Source organism: Lissotriton helveticus, chromosome 7 (assembly GCF_964261635.1).
Source record: "Lissotriton helveticus chromosome 7, aLisHel1.1, whole genome shotgun sequence".
Classification (NCBI taxonomy): domain Eukaryota; kingdom Metazoa; phylum Chordata; class Amphibia; order Caudata; family Salamandridae; genus Lissotriton; species Lissotriton helveticus.
In genome coordinates this window covers 1,424,268,140-1,424,288,016 of record NC_136068.1, presented here as the reverse complement: position 1 = coordinate 1,424,288,016, position 19,877 = coordinate 1,424,268,140, and the positions used below count along the sequence as shown (strand labels likewise).

Genomic DNA, 19,877 nt, shown 5'->3' with positions numbered 1-19,877 from the left:
AATAAAAAATATGCTAATCGTTTAGAACTGTGTTCTCTTCAAAGTTGTAAAATCGATTTTATTGCAGTACTTTGACAGTAGTGCAAATATATAAGTAAGTGAGTGGTTTTACCCTTAGTATTAGTTTGTATGTATTCTGTGTCCTTATTTCACCCCTTCTTGGCTTAATGACCTTATAATGGTGTTTCATGTATAGCTGATAATACCATAGATGCAGTGGGCTACGCAAAACTTAAACTGCCAGATTTACTCACATGTCACTGTACAATTCCCTTTACCACCCACTGAAAGACCTGCCAATTTATCGTAAACAAATTATATGAACATTTGGTTATCTCAAGCCACATCCAAAAAAATAACAGCAAAAAACAATGAATTATGAAGTTGGCTTCACATTTATTACCCTTTACACTTGTGTGTACATGACAAGATTTACAGTATAAACACAAAGAAGTTCATATTCTATGCACTTCTTCTGCTTCTAACGGTCAGGCGTTCTCATTCTTCAGCTTTCTGGAATGCAAATAACAATACAATAGTTAAGGATGGTAAGCAACCATTTCAACAAAGAATAATAATGCTAAGTGATAAATAATTCAATTAATAAGCAAGAACCCTTTTCAGATGGCAGTTCTTCCCTCTTGTGATCAGAGGGTAGTAAAGGATGTTTAAAATGATAACTCAGCCATAATCTATGTCATTCTGCCCCCTTACACCCCAAGCTCTGTGACAAGTGGAATGTATGATTTCTATTTATTATGGCAGCAGCATATGCAGATATGGAATCAAATACTAGTTTATACTAAGATTAGACAGTTAAAGTGTGATATTCTGGATTCCATGCTCCCTGTGAAACAACCCTTGTGGCCCTTGGTGCTGGCATTACCAGTGTATGCATGCTTCCTAAAGCATTGTCTATGGATTTATTAGTGCATGCAAACCAGTTGAAGACAAAGCCGCTGTTCATGTGCAAGTCCTCCAGGCCACACTTACTTAATTCTCTAATTCAACAGAATACCCAAAGCCCAGCTCTTACCTTGCCCATGCCAATGTCACGGCTCTTCACTCTCATCTTGTTGACCTGAGACTCTGCAATGTCTGCGCGCTCTGAAGCCTCCTCCAGCTCATGCTGAGTCTTTCTGAATCTAGACAGGTGGGTGTTCGCCTGTTCCTCCTGAAACCGGCATAACACAGTGTTCTGTTAATGCAGTGTGAGTAAGCACAGCTCATTATCAGCTTAGAATGTTTCAGTGTATGACTTCCCGTTTACTCACTTGTTCCATCATTCACATCTAAACAATATTGTGTGTAACAAAGAAAATGCCCGAGCACCTCAGAAGCTGTGAATGCAACTACATAACTGATCATAGATTAACATATGTAGTAACACATCAACCCATATGAGTACATACACTTACACAAGTTTCCTGCATCTTAGCTGATCAGACCCCACCCACTTACTAGGGCGATAACGTTTGCCTTGAAACTGGTCCTCTGCACATCTTTATAAATGGTCAGTTTCACAGTTTCAATTCTACTGTATGCCTCTAAATCACATTTACCATCAATTTTATAAATGAGTATGGTCAAACTGAAAGGACGTACGGTCTCCTCTAAGAAAGTCAATTCCAGAATGTTCCAGTCTCTGCTATTGTCCTTCCTTTTTAGTCTTGATCCAGGATGGAAACACCAGCGTGTTAGGCATATGTTAATAGGCTTTTTTTTTAACTGAGTTTTTATATAGCGCAAACTTGACCCGGTATCGGGTATCAGAATGCTTGACATAGGACTAGTTGCGTTAAATGTGAACACATTCATTGCATTACATGAAGACACATTCATTTCATGTTAGGCATGGGGAGATTAAGTGATTTCCCCAGAATCACAGGATGTTCAGCGTCATTGCTTAGACTTGAATCCGGTACCCCAGATTCGAGGTCAACCACCCTAGCCGTTAGGCCAACTGAGGCCAATTGAGGTTCACCATTATTTCTTCCTACAACTATCTAAGATAGTCTTTTCTACCCCAGTGCTCTAGAAAAGGTTTCGCAGTGTATTATCAGATGACTCCTCCGAATACTAACACTGTTTTTTTTTTGTCCTCGTTCGCCGTCAATCTCACTTCAAAATCCACCCTGGGCGTCTGTACTCACTCTCATGACACTGAGGAATGTAGGCTATTAAAATGGAGCCCCGCCTACTGGTACTAGACACTCCCTGGGTATCAATGAAGAATCCACTGAGATACCCCTTCTGCCAAGCTCAAGAGTAAGATGAATTTCGCCGATAAACCGCTGCAATACCTGGCAGCACACGGCTTAGCTCGAAGAGTATTAAAATCATAATCATAAGACTTAGGAAAAAAACCAAACATGATTTTACCTCGCCATCTAAGAGTCCCATCTAAGTTGCAGAGGACTCCAAAAAGCCTTCTTCTTGCTACTACCCTGTCTGGCTAGATCTAATTTGGAGACAGATAAAACTGATGACTGCGAATCTGCAAAGGTGGGAAATTCTGTCCATTTTATACAAATTTGCCTCCTGGCTAACACATTCATTGTGTTACATGAAGACACATTCATTTTGTTAGGCTTGGGGAGATTAAATGATTTCCCTAGAACATCATTCATATAAGTTCTTCACAGGATGTTTAGAGTCATTGCCGAGACTCAAACCCGGTTCCCCAGATTTGAGGTCAACCACCCTAGCCGTTAGGCCAACTGAGGCCAAGTGAGTTTCACCATTATTTCTTCCTACAATTATCTAAGATAGTCTTTTCTACCCCAATGCTCTAGAAAAGGTTTCCCAGTGTATTATCAGATGACTACTCTTAATACTAACACTGTTATGGGCAGTAGGTGGTATAACTGAAATACGTAACTGCTGTCTCTTACTCACTTTGAAAAAATATATTTTCAAAATATTTGTTTGAAATGATTGCAATAATCTCTCAGCTGAAAAGAAGAATTGTGGTCTTACAAAGAGCTTGTTTAGGACGATACAATTCTATGTTATATAGTGAGTTGGAATTTGTATAAATTACTTACAACATCCTCTACTTGTCTCTTGTATGCTTTCACCTTCAACTGCAACTTGTCCACCAAGTCCTGGAGCCTAAGGACATTCTTTTTATCCTCTTCAGACTGTAAGTAAAAGCACAGTTCATCATTCCAAGTGGGAAAATGACAACATTTTGTTATTATTGCCCAACAAAGCTCCCAAAACCCAGTCCACCGTAGTAACCTGGTAGGTGACCTCCTTGAGGCGCCTCTCATACTTGCGCATTCCCTTAATGGCTTCTACTCCACGCTTCTGTTCTGCCTCAAGTTCATTCTCCAGTTCATGCACCTGCAAGATGAAATTTTTTGTGAAATTACTATTTCATTTAGTGCCCTTGAACAGTTATTTTGCTTTGACATATTTTCAACATTTTATTCTAATCTTCTTTCTTGTTAACATTTGACAAACTTGTCGGGACTGGTTATCTGTTTAATCATATCTTTGACAAGTTTTACATGACTAAACCTATCTTCTTGAGCTGTATGGCAATGTCTATGCATGGCACTTTGCATTCACTAGCTAGAGACCTTATGAGAACAGTTAATAAAAACGTTTGTCTATATTTGTGAGTTTACTCCATTATTTGGTGCTAATTTTCAAATATTTTGAAATTTTCAATCTTAAGAAAACGTGATAGGTACAGCTACTGAAGATTACTTACATGCATCAGAATGAGTAAATGTAGCAGATGTACTTTTACACAAATATTTAGGTACCCGCCATTTACGGCTCACATTTTCCTTGTTACCCACTCACCCTAAGAAAATACTTTTTCTCCAGTGAGAAACCCATTTCTTGCCCACCCCGGGGTGTACATCTCATCAATTGACACACTGACTGCAGATTTACCCTTGTCCTTGACAAGAATAATAGTAAGTCGTATTTAGACAGGCAATGTACCAAATGCCTGTGATGTTTTCCCCACTTTTGAATCCATCAACACCCACTCTCTGCTCCTGTGAGGACATTTACTCATGCCATTTAATGTGCGTGTGTAGTTTCATTTGTGAGTGCAAATGCACATTCTGTGAAAAACAGCCATGAATTTACAGTCAAACCCCTCAAAGTATTATTGGGAAGACTTACTTTCACTTTGCCTTGGTTATATTTCGATTTAGCCAGCATTTCTACTTCTATTGATAGTTTAAATATGTTTGTGATAATATTGCACAGATATTGATAAAGTTGTAAAGAGATTGTGTAAGTATTACTCGTATGTGTATAGAATAAATATTTTGATGGGGAGACATTGGAAAGACGGAAGGATCGAGTGGTGCCCCAAACTGAGTAAGTATTGTGCTATTAATTGCATTTGCATCAGAGGTCCATACCCTGGCTTCCAGTTTCTGAAGCTGCTTCTTGCCACCCTTCAACGCCAGCTGCTCAGCCTCATCCAGGCGGTGCTGCAGGTCCTTCACTGTCTGATCCAAGTTCTTTTTCATCCTCTCGAGGTGGGCACTTGTGTCCTGTTCCTTCTTCAGCTCCTCAGCCATCATGGCTGCCTGTGTATGGAAAGCAAAAGCCATAATAAGCAAGTGCCCCCTCTTTTGTGATACAAGTTTCACTCAAAAATGAAGTGTGCAGTACACAATTTCATTATGCACATTTGATGTTAAGCTACTTGTTTTAACTTTTAAGTATTGAGAAGTAGATGGAAGTGAAAGAGTGAAGAGTTTACCCAACTGGCAAATGGAGTTCGTGATAGTATCTTTATTGAGATGATTTAGACTATCATTAGCAAACAAATTGTCTGATAGGAATATCATCTACAAAAGTATCAAGCCATTGTCTGTGGATTTTCCAATATTTCCAATTGGCTAATATTTATATACACAATATATAAGAAACAATATTTCTGTCAAATTATATTTTAGTTGCGATATTCTGGTACCTTAAGAATATTTTAGATGGAAACATCTTAGCAAAACCTGCTGGGATATCAGCAGTGACCATGAGTACATCTACTGCACTAGCTCTGAGACAGTGAAGCTGAGAGTGTGTTTCGGCTGCATTAAAATCCATTCATAGTATGTTTTGCCTGAGTGGGGATAATATTGAACACATCTTATACACAGCAATGAACTTACAACTATCTTTCAATAGCCTTTTGCGAAAAAGTGTGATGTCACTGCAATGCCCTGGCAGGGGTTGACTAAAGTACACCGCTGTGGCCAAGAGTCATCATCCATTGCTCAGAGGAAAGAGGAGTAGGCCTTACTCCTCAGTCCTTCCTGCAGGAATGCTCTATTTACTGAGGGTTTCCCTGAAAGCCAGATGCAACTGACAAAAAAGGAGCTCAGAGAAATAACGGGTTTCTTCTTTTGCTACCTCTTCTGGTCATCTTTATAATTATGCCTACACTTGGGATTTTTCAAACTTTTACACTTAAAACGCACCTTAGGAAAGTGTAATCAATAAAGTGAAGATGAATCAGTGTAAGTACAATGAACCCATCTGCCTTGATATTGCAATGGCGACTAGGAACTCACTGGTAGAAAAGACTGGTGTGGCCCTTAATGCTGCTATAGTACTGTCGCTGAAAGACATCATGTTTTTCCAAACTGTACATTGGGTATGTACTGGGATTATTACCCCGAGAAGCCACTTTCAGTATAATGTTTCCACCTGGATGCTCTGCCACGATGCCTAATTTGTTAACCTCTTGGATGCTATGGGAATTCCCCTGCTGTGCTGGGATTTCGCGATCCTCGCACATTCATGACGAGCTGGGCTCGTCATGAGCGTAGCAGGAGGCTACTGCATGACGAGCCCAGCTCGTCATGAGCGTCGAAGGGGTTAAAGAATAATTGCCATGCTAAACGTTTTGTTCAGAAGTCGGCACCCTCCTTTATCAAATGTCAAGGATGCCACATGCCAAGGCTGTCTAATCCTGAGCCACCTCATGCCTCCTTCAAACACCACAGACACTCTCTGCCCATATCTGTCACACTTCTTGACTCTTTTCTCATCCTTGCTTTCTTTGTCCATGATTTCCATCTTTCTCTTCCTTTCCGCCTGTAACCCGAGGCTAAATCAAGCACTGCTCTGCTGAAAATAAACTTCTCTTCACATTTAAAGTTGATAACCTGGCAAAGGCAGGTGCCCTACTTGAATTAAGTTTACTTTAGGAGATACCACGGCAATGCATTTCCAAGATAAAAAAATTAATCCTGATATTCCAATTGAATTACAATTTTACTAAAGAAAACAAGTACTTACATCTGTAATTGCCTTCTTTGCCTTTTCTTCTGCATTTCTAGCCTCCTGGATGCTTTCTTCTACTTCGCTCTGTAGCTGAGAAATATCCGTCTCCATCTTCTTCTTTGTATTGATGAGACTAGTGTTCTGTGGAATTAAAGGTGTCATGGTCAATTGAAGCGGTAATATTAAAGCAAAGCGTATGAGCAAACATGTCCGCACCGAGAAACTTTCAGTATACCTGAGTGTGCAGCAGCTGCACCCGCTCAGTGACATCGAGAAGTTCTTGTTCAGCTACTTTGCGGCCGCGCTCAGTCTGTTCCAGAGCAGCTCTCATCTCCTCAATTTCTGCAGCCATCAGGTTGCTTCTTCGCTCAACCATGGCCACCTGTTCTTTCAAATCTTCATTGCTTCGAAGAGCATCATCCAGGTGAATTTGGGCATCCTTTTTGGAATGGAAGAAACATAGTGTGATTTGCCATCTATTAACAGTTAGTAGTACAGCTCGGAAAAAGTAAAGACAGCCAATTGGATCATTTACCTTGAGTTGCGCTTGCACATTCCTGAGCTGTTTCTGAGCTTCAGCTGCCTGGCGGTTGGCATGTCCCAACTGGATTTCCATCTCATTGAGATCTCCTTCCATCTTCTTCTTTAGCCTGAGGGCATCATTCCTGCTCCTGATCTCAGAATCAAGGGTGCTTTGTAGGGATTCCATGGCCCTCTGGCTATTCCGCTTAATTTGATCGATTTCCTCGTCTTTCTCTGCAATCTTTCTATCAATCTCAGATTTCACCTGGTTCAGCTCAAGTTGGACACGCAGGATTTTAGCTTCTTCATGTTCTAAGGATGCCTGAAAACATTAAGAAGTATTGCAGCACTTAAATTAATCTCTAAATAAAAACATAAATAGTTTTGGCCAATATGGCTTTAACTGTATGTACTTGCCTCGGCTTCTTCCAAAGCAGATTGGAGTTCGGATTTCTCTTGTTCAGTTTGTTTCTTAGCTTTTTCCAGTTCGTGAATATTTTTGCTACCTTCAGCAATTTGTTCAGTTAGGTCAGATATCTCCTCTATAAATGTGAAAAACCATGTGTTGTTGTATCTGGCATGTCATTATTAAAATTGGCCATTTGGTACATAGTATGGAGAACTAATTACACAATATATTATTAAGATCAACAGTTGTGATTTGTTAGCGATATATGCTAGAAAATTACGAGTATTCCAGTTATTTGAAAAGTCTATAGAAGACAAAAATGCTTTCTTCTCTACAGCCGCCTTGAAATATCATGACAATATAAAGATATTAACGTTTATAAGCTGAACACTTACTTTTTGAAAAAATTATTCTTATCATGATGATACAGCACCCCAACCTTATAACTTCTTCTCAGTGCAGTTTTTCAACCCCATTCACCTCACTGAAGTGCTGGAGACTGCTTCTAAAACTACCACGCGTAACAATCATAATGTGCACAGCATTCCACTTAAAGATAAATACACCACCTTTGTGACGTATATGAACCCATATTTCCAATTGCAATACAAAAAATGCATAATCCACAGTGGCTTCCTTCTAATGCTGATTCCTACTACCATTACAAAACATTTGCAGTACTCTACACCAGAGACTACATCTGTATTTCTGCACTCAGCTCTCTCAAAGTAGGAGTTGTCTTTTAATGCTTCAAACTTCAATGGTTATTATGTACATAAGACTGTATAACCATAAAAATAGAGCACCAGTCTTATAGGTTTACAACACAGTCTGAGTCTATCAGACCAAATATTCATAAACTCTATGCTATCCTATCAGGGGATGTACCAAGTTGACTTTACAATATAGATCCACATTCTATCAGAGGCTGAATCATTCGATCTTTATACTATAAAGGCGCTCTATCATGAGGCACCACCATCTAGTCATCATGATGATGTCATTATGAGGAGGCTAGAGCAGCCCATTGTAATGATGTGCATGAGGATCTCAATGAGGTCAGAACACCTTACCCCATTGACACTACCGACATAATAACCCTGTCACAAGACAAGACCAAACCACAAAGACCTGTGTCAAGCATATATGGTCTCTTTATGCTTTGGTACCATTTAAAGTGGTACAGAGCTCTGCAAAGCAGTGACACCACTATCAGTAAAAGGATATTTTGCAACACAAAGCACAAATCATGACAAATATCTGCATTAGTATGTCAGAGATTCAGCGTTATATACTGTGAATGAACCATTCTGAGGAAAAGTACAACATTCAGCAGGCACAAGTATTAACAGCATAGTTTATTAAGTAGGGAATAGCATCAGAAACGTCCCATCCATAATGGCAGTCAGCAGATAACTTACTGACCACATTCTACAGCCCTGTAACATTCTAAGCAAGCATTCTACAACCCACATGTACTAACCGAGGATACCACACTTTCCTTTCAAGTATGTTTGTAACCGCTATATGAGTAGACAATCTGTATTATACCAATCAACCCAAATAGGATGAGGAAAAGTCTGAAATAGTACTGAAATGTATTTGGGCAATTAGCTTTAAAAACATTACATCTATAAAATATGTATTTATGCCTACAGGGCAAGGACACCCTGGCTGAATCCAGTACTTACGCTGAAGGTTTTTATTTTCTCTCTTGAGAGTCTCAAGCTGGTCCAAGGATTCCTCATAGGCATTCTTCATTTTGAACAGTTCTGTGCTCAAGGACCGCGTCTCTTTCAGAGAGGCTTCAAGTTCAGCCTGGGCTTCATCATGCTTTTGTTTCCATTCTGCTAGGACCTATGGAATCATACCATTTACAAGTTATAGAACACTTGTTAATCTTCCATTACAATTGAATCTTAACAGAGATTCTCTCAGAATATCTGTTATCTCTCAGACCAAAAGTCAAATAATTATTCTATTTTTTACCCAAATCACCCAAATGCCATCTGTGTGCTCCTGAGCTCTCCTGAACTTTTTCCTTCTATTGTGCATACAACATTGTATGTCAGGTTACAACGTGTCTTTCCATATTTTGCCTCCACTGATATCTTTTTAGGATTGGGCAGGAGGGCCTGATTTGTCTTTTCATTGCAGCGAACAACCGGTGTATGGGTTGACTGTCTTCAAGGTCTAGGTGTCAGAAGGAGCCACAACTCAACAATCCTCATATTCACTCAAGAGTTTTTATTATTGTGTCATAGACCTGTCCCATGATGTCACCCTTCCAGTTGTTATTGGTAAAATACCTTCTCTCATATTAGGCGCGAATACAGCATTTTTGTTTCGAAACTGCATGTGCTGGAGTGAATATTTACTCTGGAAAACAGTGGTAAATAGCCAAGTGTGCCAAGAGTGCAACAGGGTTACCTAAATTAGCATTCCTAAATGTTGAAGAATAAGGTGTCCACTAGAATTACCTTTCAGTTTATGAGAATGAGTGTGTTAAACTGTATTTCTTTTTTTTTTTTAATCATTTTTATTAAGAATTTTCCAGTTAAATAAACCACCCCCTCTCTCCACCCCAACCCTCCTCAAACAGTACACACACATTATAGGAGAGCGACAGAACATACAAAAAAGCAAGATTTTCATATTGTGCAGGGAATCTTGACAAAACCATTTAAGGTACATTTCAGGTACATCCAGAACAAACATACACAATATAGAATATCTTCATGTATATTTCCCCAATAATAATTTTCTAATAGTGTGTACTATAACTAGTTCAAAACTGGATAGAAGCCTAGCCACTCCCATTTTGTTCCAGCATCCACTTGACCAGTGGGTCCCATATTTTCAAGCCCTTTTTGCGTTTAGCACGTCCTTTCCTTCTATATATAGCTGTTTCTAGACTACATATCGCTAGAAATGTGGTGCGCCATTGTTGAAATCCTGGTGGGATCGGAAATGTGTGTGTTAAGACTTATTTCTAACGCATTTAGTAAAGCACCACATTATTTGAAACATTTATAAAATGTGGTACTCTCTTCCCTCAGTAAGAGCACATGGATAGTTCCTTGTCTCAGATAAGTTGTGAAGAAGAGGGGTGATTTTAGATGTCCACTTTTGTTGACAGCTAGACTTCAGATCCTCTCCTCTGAAACTTCTTTACCCTTCTAGCTTTCTGTTGGTGGTGTAAGTATTAACTGTTTTACAAGAATCCAAGTTCTGCATTCTGTATTCTCACTATCTGGTATTCTTAAATATGTCCATCTTGAAGTCTAAAGTTAGGACAATGAACATTAAGGGTCTGTTGGTCCCTTTTGGAGGTAATGCCAGAATAGCTTATTGTTTGTAATGTTGCATGATGAGGTAGAAGTTGGTGCTTATTTACAATTAAGCCCTGAACATCTTCTTCAATTGCATAGCAAACTCAGGATAATGACATATTAGGATCTGATTTGTGAACTAAAATGTAAATTAAATGTTTCTCGTTTGCATAAAGGAAAATAAGCTGGGGTGTGTTTTTCCAAATTACAGTTCAATATTGGACCTTCCCTAATTGCAAAGATGAGAATTTGAAACGTTGTGTTTTTAACTAACAAACAGAAAAAGATGTTTCCCACCTTAAACAATGTATTAACAGAAAATAACTTTTTCCTTATAGATTTTCCTAATTACACTGTGCTAGTTTTTGAGGAATTCAGTAATGTATAATTGTAAGATATTCCACAAAGGTTTTCCCAAATTACCTTATCAAAGTTCTTCTGCTTCTTGTCAAGAGCTGCACATGCTGCGTTTGACCTCTCTACGTCAATCATAAGATCTTCAACTTCACCCTGAAGTCTCTGTTTTGTCTTTTCCAATGAGGCACATTTAGAATTAACTGCTTCAATTAGTTCTTCTGCATCCTGTAGACGCTGGGCAAGCTTCTTCCTAATGTGGATAAGAAGATATGGACTGTAGCCTGGTGCATTTGTTTCTTGATTTTTATACATAAATCTCCTGAATCACCAAGTTATTTCAAAACAGTGACAGGCACACATTTTAAAAATAAATGTGCAGTATTGGGTTCTAGACTGACAGCTATCAAATCATTAAAGGCATAAGACCTACATAGGGAGTTGTTGGGTTTTTAATATCAGAGTTTATTTTATAGATTTTCTGAGAGTATTTCATGGATTAAGCTCATTTCTTAAATTTTTGCATTTTAGTGATACATTTAAACATTTTCAGGTTACAAAAATAAGTTTTTCAACCGTCAGAAATGGTGCCTGTCCTCCATGGTTCTTATGTGTTTGTCGACATAAATATCTATAAATAAATCAACTTAATGTCTAAAAAGGCTGATGTGACACCTGCGCTGTCAAGACCTCAAAGTTCCTTTGCAGAACAAATAGCTCTTATGATTGAGAACGATATCTTAAATATAATGTTTTAAAGCATCCCAAGAAGAAATGTTAAAGCCAGGACTGAAATAGCCATTTATTATATCCAGAATCATAAATGTAAGTAACTGTCATAAGTTTTAAAAGGTTCACACATCTTTGCTCAAGTCAAGAACATTTTACTTATGTTTAACTCTTGCATGCCATAATCCAGTGATACACAAGACATTACTAGACATACATAAACATATTTGTTCGAAAGACTTTCTATGAAGCAAATAATAAACTCCCTGGGCGTCTCTGGTTTGCATCAGCTGTATATCCATAACTGTGCCAAAGTGCAAAAAGTTTTGCACTGAACCCAACATGACGATTCTTTGAGCATCACTCGGATACTTATATGATAATGGAATTACCAAACATTTGTTTGACTGGATCTCAAAGATCATTCATGCATCTCCAGATTTCCTCTAGTGCAATTGTTTGTAAATATGTAAAGTGTTGTGGCTTTTATCAACATTAAATCAACTGATTTTATGTAATTACATATAGAAATAGGAATGCAAGCAGATGCAGATGTCACAGAAACCTACTTGGCCTCTTCCAGTTCCTCGGTGCGCTGGATGGCATCTGTCTCATACTTGGTCCTCCACTGAGCAACTTCTCCATTGGCTTTGGACAGGGCTCGTTGCAGCTCAGCCTTGGCCTCCTGCTCCTCTTCATATTGTTCACGCAGTAAGTCGCAGTCATGACGCGCAGATTGTAAACCATGCGCAAGTGCATTTTTGGCCTAAAATATGTGACATAAAAGATTTATTTGGATCAAAATGTTTAAGTGAGCCACCTTCATGATTCTTTTAAAAAACAACAAAATTGTGTAGTACAAGTCAGCAATTAAAGGCTTGGAAATGTCAACATGTTCACCATGTAGTAGCTGACACCAACCTCTACTTACCACAGTCAGGATCATAAGATGGATAAAAGTATCATTTTCAACAACTAAAACATCAACATACGCATTACAGGGTTAGGTGCCATTTTCCACCAATTACATATGCAATTGTGATGAGATTTTATGAGTGAATATAACGCTAGAAATGCATTCAAAAGCAGTGTATAATCATTTGAAAAAGCCTCTTGCCTCTTTCATAAGTGTGGGCAAAGGAGCCTGGCTAATGCTGAGCATTGTGGAAAAATGGTGCTAAAGGCACTAAAAGCTTTTTAGCACTAAGGTTTCTACTAATGTAGACATACAGGGTGCTCTCTTCCCTCAGTAAGAGTCATGGAGATCAGAAGCCAAACTGTTAAAAATACTCAATTACATTTACTTCATTCAATTTTATGATATTGAACATTTTGCCACTTTGTGCTAGCCATGAAGCGCCTTAATAGATCAGTCACTGACTGCAGAAAATGAGCTTGGCTGCCCTATTAATGATGGAGTGCAAAACCCCGTATTGGGTGCACTTAATGAGCATTATGGCTGTGCACCTTGTTATCAGGATCAAAAACATCACTTGCCTGCTATCTCAAATACTTCACGCTTTTGCCGGAGATACTGTAGTGCATATATGCTTGGATCTGCCTTTACCTTCTCCTTTGTGGCTGTGTTTAAATGACCCAGAGTCATTGTGGGGTCACATGTAAGAGGTGCTTACAGAATATGGCAATGAATGGCTGAACAAGCATTCATCAATAATTGGCTACTGGGTCTTTCATGTGTGTTTCCCATTCTTTCACCCTACTTTTGCTTAAACGTATTCCAATTCGAAGAAGAAAGCGCAGTAGAACAGAGTTTTCATGAAGGTTGTCAATGACAAAGAGCAGCTCACTCCCTGGTACACATGGAATTACAAGGAACAGCTCACACGTACAAAAAATATGTATCAACATGAAATAAGGTTAAGGTGCGTAGAATGAGAATACAGATAAGAGCAATGTATGCTGTTTTACATCAATTACCTTTACTTCTTCTTCCAAGTGTCTTTTCAGCTCTTCCAGTTGCTGGGTGAAGGCTTGCTTACCTCTACTTAACTGAGATATTAAAGACTCTTTCTCATCTAGAAGCCGAGCAAATTCACCTACAACCAGATTTGGTAGAAAATGAGCCAACAGTTTAATTGTGCATGTAGTATAGAAATAAACACTACACATTCCCTTTGTTTACTTACCATTCTCTGTTGACAGGCGAGCTTTCTGGGTATTTAAATCATTAATTTGGCGCTGATGTTCTTCATCTCTTGACTTAAGTTCAGCAAATTGGTCTTCCAGAGTTCTGCACATTTTTTCCAGATTAGCCTTTGTTTTGAAACAAAATGAGAAGGGTTTAGATAAACATGTTGCAAAACTATAGTGGCAACTCATGATACTCCATGGGATTCAGAACCAAAATAATTACCTTGGTTTTAGAGACAGACTCCATGTTACTTGCGAGGTCATCAATCTCCATCTTCAGTTCACTCTTCTCCTTCTCTAGTTTCTGCTTGACTCTCTGCAGATTGTCGATTTGCTCCCCAAGTTCTGCTGCACTGTCTGCATGCTTCTTGCGCAGAGCGGCTGCTGTAGCTTCATGCTGCAGAGTTGACTCTTCCAGGTCACGGCGCATTTTCTGGAACTCTGCCTCTCGCTTCTTGTTCATCTCAATCTGAACTGAGGTGACCCCGCCGGCTTCCTCCAGCCTCTCACTGATCTCTTCAAGTTCCCTGGAAAGATCTGATCTCTGCTTCTCTGTTTTAGCTCGAGACGCTCGTTCTGCTTCTATCTCCTCTTCAAGTTCTTCAATACGAGCCTAGAATAAGCATTTTAAATATTACCCACAGCTGTATAGCCATAAACTGCCTCTGCTTCAAACTGGCATTTTTAATTAACAAATACTCCATAAATCTTGAAAAAGCTTTTTGATAGATCTCTAAAAACCTAAAAATTTAATCTCAAAAATAGGTAAAAATGGTTATTCAAAATTTCACAGACGCATATATATACACCATTTTACACACACATACACACAGACACAAAATATTGATATTCATTCTGCTTATTAATTCGCCATATTTGTCCATGTTTGTCTGAAGGTTGGGGTAAATATTGCCCCTCTCACTTGAATAATATAAATGTATGTAAGCGTGCATACATAGAATTACCTGTAATTCCTTAATTTTCTTCTGTGATTGAGCCCCTAGAACCTGTTCATCTTCAATCCGGCTTAGGAACTGGCTAATCTCAAACTCCTTCCTGTTTTATTGGAAAACAAATAAACATAATGTTTGTGTGTGTTTATTACAAAGCAAACATGTTGTCTAAGGGATGTTAATCCATCACAACCCTGAGTATCTTCCGGATCATAAATGAGTCATTATTCCCCTTGAAAAGGTCCGAGACTCAGGTGGTATTTTCACACCAATATTTTCCACCATAACTAGTGATATAGGGCCAGATGTAGGTAGGCCAATACCAGTCGGAAACGGCCGAAAATAACGATTTTCGGCCGTTTCCGACCGGTATTGGGCTATGGAGATGTAGGGGCTCAAAAAACATACAGATTCGGTAATTTTCCCGAATCGGTAATTTTACCGAATCGGTAAAATTACAGAATCGGTACATTTGCTGAATCTGTAAATGTTACCGATTCAGTAAATTTACCAATCGGTAAAATTAACGAATCTGTATTTTCAGATGTAGGTAGCACTTTGAACAGTGCGACAGGCCTTTCAGGATTCTGTATTTACCATGTAATACAATTGCATGGTAAATACCGAATCCCTGTGTACATGCACATCTGTGCATGTACACCTGTGCCATGTGGCACACAGACATGCCCTAAGGGCATGTCTGTGTGCCACATGGCGCACAAGCCAGTTACAGGGGTGCAACAGGGTGTCAAAGTGGCACCCTGTCCCCCTTTGCAATTCGGTATTTTTACCGATTCGGTAAATACCGATTCGGTATTTGCTATTGAATCCTATGGGCTTCAAGGCCCATAGGATTCAATAGCAAATACCGATTCGGTATTTACCGAATCGGTAAATACCGAATCTTACCGATTCGGTAAAAAAGACCGAATTATTACCTACATCTTATTTACCGATTCATAAATACCGAATTGGTAAAATTCGGTATTTATGAATCGGTAAATGAGATTTACCTACATCCGGCCCATATTCCTTTAAAAGAGGTAGACTATGATTTAGTCACCATCTGTCAGACTCTAGGCTTTGCCATTTATTCTAGAACACCCAATCACCACCACCAGAGAGCATTGACAATGGCTATCGTATGTCGTTCCCGTTGTCAATGTCGAAGCAACATTATATTTTGTATGTTTTTACTTTTTGTTCTTTTCGTCCAGTTGCTGCTTGTCATTTTCCATATCCATCAGCGACTCCTGGGCAAGTTTGAGGTCACCTTCAAGCTTCCTTTTTGCTCTTTCAAGGTCCATGCGCAGCTTCTTCTCTTGTTCCAGAGACCCCTCAAGCTAACGAAACAGAAAAAACACAAACTATCATTATTCTGGCCGACATTATATGGATTTTTGTCAACTGCCACCATTAGTGCAGTAGGTGTCTTACATCATCCACTTGCTGCTCCAGTTTAGATTTCGCTTTTGTTAGGGTATTGACTTTATCTTCCTCAGCTTGGAGATCATCCAGGGTCTGCTGATGGGCTTCTTGAAGAGCCTTTTTCTCCTTGGTGAGCTTGGCAATGCTTTCATCCAGGCCAGCCATTTCTTCAGTAAGATTTTTAACCTAAATATGATAGAAAGATTTGCATATGCATCCATATTTTAAAATAAAAGTGATGTATGCCTTTTATTTACTTTTTATTCACTTGCCTTCCACAACTCCTTAAAACAATTGTACCTGTAATTGTGCTTAGACAATGTATTTTATCTTTAGCAATTAAGCTAAAAGTAGCAGCGTGTTATTTTAACTAAAAGGGCAAGATAAGTTTAGGCTACCAGCATACATTTTTGAAATGTCCAATTTAAGACAGCATTACATGCCAATCTCTCTTACAGTTAGTCAGAGAACAGGTAAATTATGGTGACATATTTAGTTTCATGATCAACTGAGGGACACATGGTGGCACAATGGGCGTAATGCATAGGCAAAGGAACTTGATGCTTAATTGAATCTGTTTACTGAGGACACCAACCTAATGATTAAATAGTGAACCGCATACAAATCTCGTCTAGATATCACCAATCTGCCAGATAATTTCTGATGATATAAATAACCTGTCTGGCCCCAATATATGTATGTGGAAGAAAAAGGAAAAGGTGGCATCAACATGGCCCAAGGAATGATCGATGATCGTTCTGCATTTCAGCAGTAAGACAAAGGAGAATTTCATGTGTCATTTCTCTTTAAAACAATGTGTCCACATTTCTGTATCACACAGTGTTCAAAGGTTGAACACCTTCTGATGAAGCATCTGCTCAGTATGACATACCTTATTCTCCGTGGCATGTTTCTCCTTTTCCACCTTGGCCAGTGTCAGTTCAAGGTCATCAATATCTTTCTTCAGTTCAGAGCACTCGTCCTCAAGCTTCCTTTTCCTGGCTGTTAGCTCAGCATTGGATTCTTCTTCATCCTCAAGCCTTTCAGTCACTTCCTTGATTTTAGCTTCAAGACCAATCTTACTTTTAATGAGTTGATCACACCTCTCCTCAGCATCAGACAGATTTTCCGATTCCTTATATATGTAAAACAGAAATTTAAAACATCAGATTCAAAATGTTATGCTGTATTGCCAAAAATCTAAAGTATCAAACATAACATTTTATGTGGTTGCTTATGCCTTTTGGTGGATGCTGAAGCAACAGATATAAGTACTCATGTTGTGGTGAAAATTGTTAAAATTAGCCTCTGCCTTAACCATACTATCTTTTCTAATCATGGCCCTCCTTACCTGGCACAGGTATTTACCTAACTCTACCTTCCTGAAGATTAAATTAGCTGGCACTTTATGATAACATCCCTACTATTGCCTACGATTCACAACATAACCTCTCACAGTTGACACTGAGCCTGCTCCATTCTCAAAGGAGAAAGAATATTCAGGTGTCATCTTGTATTATCTTCCTATATGTATGTAATGCCACGTGCCAGAAGCATCAAGCAAGTTAGGGCATTTTACTGTAAGAATTTTTTTTATGCCACAAAACTGCAAAGGAGGGCAAATGGGAGCTCATATTACCTTAATGTGCATGGAATGACCTTTTGTTCTTTACTCAGATATATAGATTTTTCATGTAACACCCTCCATCTTCATACATGCGTATCACAGATACATATGAAAATAATCTTGAGGGAGATAAGACTTTCACACTCTGACTCAACTGATTCAATATGCATTTTGAACAGCTCAGTACTTGAAAAATCAATTATATCAAGTAATTTCCAACTAGTGCTAACTGTTACATAAATGTTGACTTGGTAATTCACTAAGAGTTGTAATGGAATTCTGTAATGCAATGCATTAGAAGCATTGAAATGGCACAGAATAAGTACTGCAGAAGAAAGCTGGGGTGAATTGACAAAATCACTCTCAACAATATTGTTGAACATAAATGCTGTGTCCTAATTACTATTTGCAAAAATGTAATCTAATTGGGTGGAGATTTTCTATTATTTAATCAAGTGGAGAGATATGTTTCTAAACAATATTTTTGTCAGAATATATTTGGTCCATGATATTTTGGTACCATACCGAAAGCTGAAGGGCCAATGCACCAAGTCAAAACACGTGCTGAATAACAAAGTACTGGAGAAGTAAACTGAAAGGTCAGTATATACATGGAGCTGCTAAGAGAACATCATCGTTTACAAATCTGCATTGAGATCGCATCTCCAATTGAACTTAATGTGTGCATTGTTCCTAAGACATATTAGTCTAATTAGACTAAAAGTCTAATTGATCTGCCTGAACTGTGGGTCTCCAACTATCAACTAAAAAGCCATGTTGCTAATCACTTGGTTGATATGCAAAGTATCACTTTAAAGACTGCATTTAAAGTTGCAAAGTAGAAGCTCCAAAGATTGAAGCCCTTGCCAATTGATGTCAAATAATCTTTGAAAATATTTGTCAGTCAAAGGCATATGTTGAGTCTTTTCTATTTAAATTAATTTATAAACATATCCTTCATTTAAAAGTACTCGAATGAATATCAGTGGGCTTGGGTTAATTTGAGATTTAGAGGCACATCAAGATTAGCTTTTTACAGTTACTTACAGACTGGGCTTGGAGAAGCAGATCATTCTTTTCCTGCATAACTGCAACCATTTTCTCTTCCAGTTCTTTCCTTTTAGCCTCAGATTTAGCCAGATTTTCTTTGGTTTTCTCAAATTCTTCCTTCATGTTGGCCATCTCCTTCTCAGATTCTGCACTCTTCAGGAGCGGCTTAATCTTGAAGTACAGCTTCATCCATGACCAATGTTTGACATTCATGAATGAGCGGATGTTGTACTGAATGGTGAAGATGGACTCCCTGAGAGTTAATAACATAAATTGGTAGGTATTCAGATAAAAAACAACAGGAAAATATCTTAGCACATTATTGTTAAACCTTTATGTTCACAGTAATATAATGCACTTAAAAGGTATGTAAAGTTACATTTACACAACAAGTCACCTTCTCAAAGTACTGTTTATATTAGTTTCCCTTTTCTGATTTCCCTAGATTACCACACTGTTCTAATCTAACACAGTAATATGAGAAACAAGAGAATAAACATTCTTCAATAGTCAATCCACATGACTTCTATTTTATGTTACCGACATGGGAAAATGCTTTTCTGAAAACTTCATCCTTACCTAGTGTACTCAGTCCATATATAATTTTCTTGTTACTCCTGACTTCCCAGTCATTTAAACTGTTGCCTTTTCCCATGGGAAGAAGGTGAACACAGGTTATGTTCTCACACTGTTTTACCTAAGGACTAACAGGTTAATGTCTGATGGAAAGACACAACCCAAGAAAATCACTGATAGAAAGTGTGCAGAATAGAAGGAAAATGTATGGAAATGTATGAAGTGTTGGGAAATACTGTAATTTATCTGCATATGGTGCATAGCAAGAATTCAGTCAATGAGAGCACCACCTTCTCATGCCAGTGTACATTCTTAGTGTTAAATACATAAAGTGACTTGTACTGTGATCCACACTTTGGAATGAACTAGGAATCTAACTTACCTCAAATTAACACAGTTCAAAGCTAAATTTTACTTTAATATTTGCTTTTCATGTTTGAAATCTTAGAACGGCTAATTTCAGGGTTACCAGATTGTGTCTT

At 38.4% G+C, this 19,877-nt stretch overlaps 1 protein-coding gene across 1 annotated transcript in view; it reads right to left on the bottom strand.

Annotated features, from left to right (window-relative positions):
* Positions 1–376: 376 nt before the first annotated feature.
* LOC144770328 (myosin heavy chain, skeletal muscle, adult-like) overlaps positions 377–19,877 on the bottom strand; it is a 37,806-nt gene continuing 18,305 nt past the window's right edge. Inside the window, exons 21-40 of the mRNA XM_078654760.1 lie at positions 18,817–19,072; positions 17,035–17,277; positions 16,152–16,328; positions 15,912–16,057; positions 14,727–14,817; positions 13,985–14,374; positions 13,758–13,884; positions 13,549–13,667; positions 12,180–12,376; positions 10,951–11,134; positions 8,887–9,052; positions 7,204–7,328; positions 6,800–7,108; positions 6,500–6,703; positions 6,280–6,405; positions 4,392–4,562; positions 3,244–3,348; positions 3,048–3,143; positions 1,037–1,174; positions 377–513 (exon numbers count right to left, since the gene is read on the bottom strand). Of these exons, the coding sequence (XP_078510886.1) occupies positions 499–513; positions 1,037–1,174; positions 3,048–3,143; positions 3,244–3,348; positions 4,392–4,562; positions 6,280–6,405; positions 6,500–6,703; positions 6,800–7,108; positions 7,204–7,328; positions 8,887–9,052; positions 10,951–11,134; positions 12,180–12,376; positions 13,549–13,667; positions 13,758–13,884; positions 13,985–14,374; positions 14,727–14,817; positions 15,912–16,057; positions 16,152–16,328; positions 17,035–17,277; positions 18,817–19,072 (3,385 nt within the window). The 3' untranslated portion in view covers positions 377–498. The remainder of the gene's footprint in view (positions 514–1,036; positions 1,175–3,047; positions 3,144–3,243; positions 3,349–4,391; positions 4,563–6,279; positions 6,406–6,499; positions 6,704–6,799; positions 7,109–7,203; positions 7,329–8,886; positions 9,053–10,950; positions 11,135–12,179; positions 12,377–13,548; positions 13,668–13,757; positions 13,885–13,984; positions 14,375–14,726; positions 14,818–15,911; positions 16,058–16,151; positions 16,329–17,034; positions 17,278–18,816; positions 19,073–19,877) is intronic.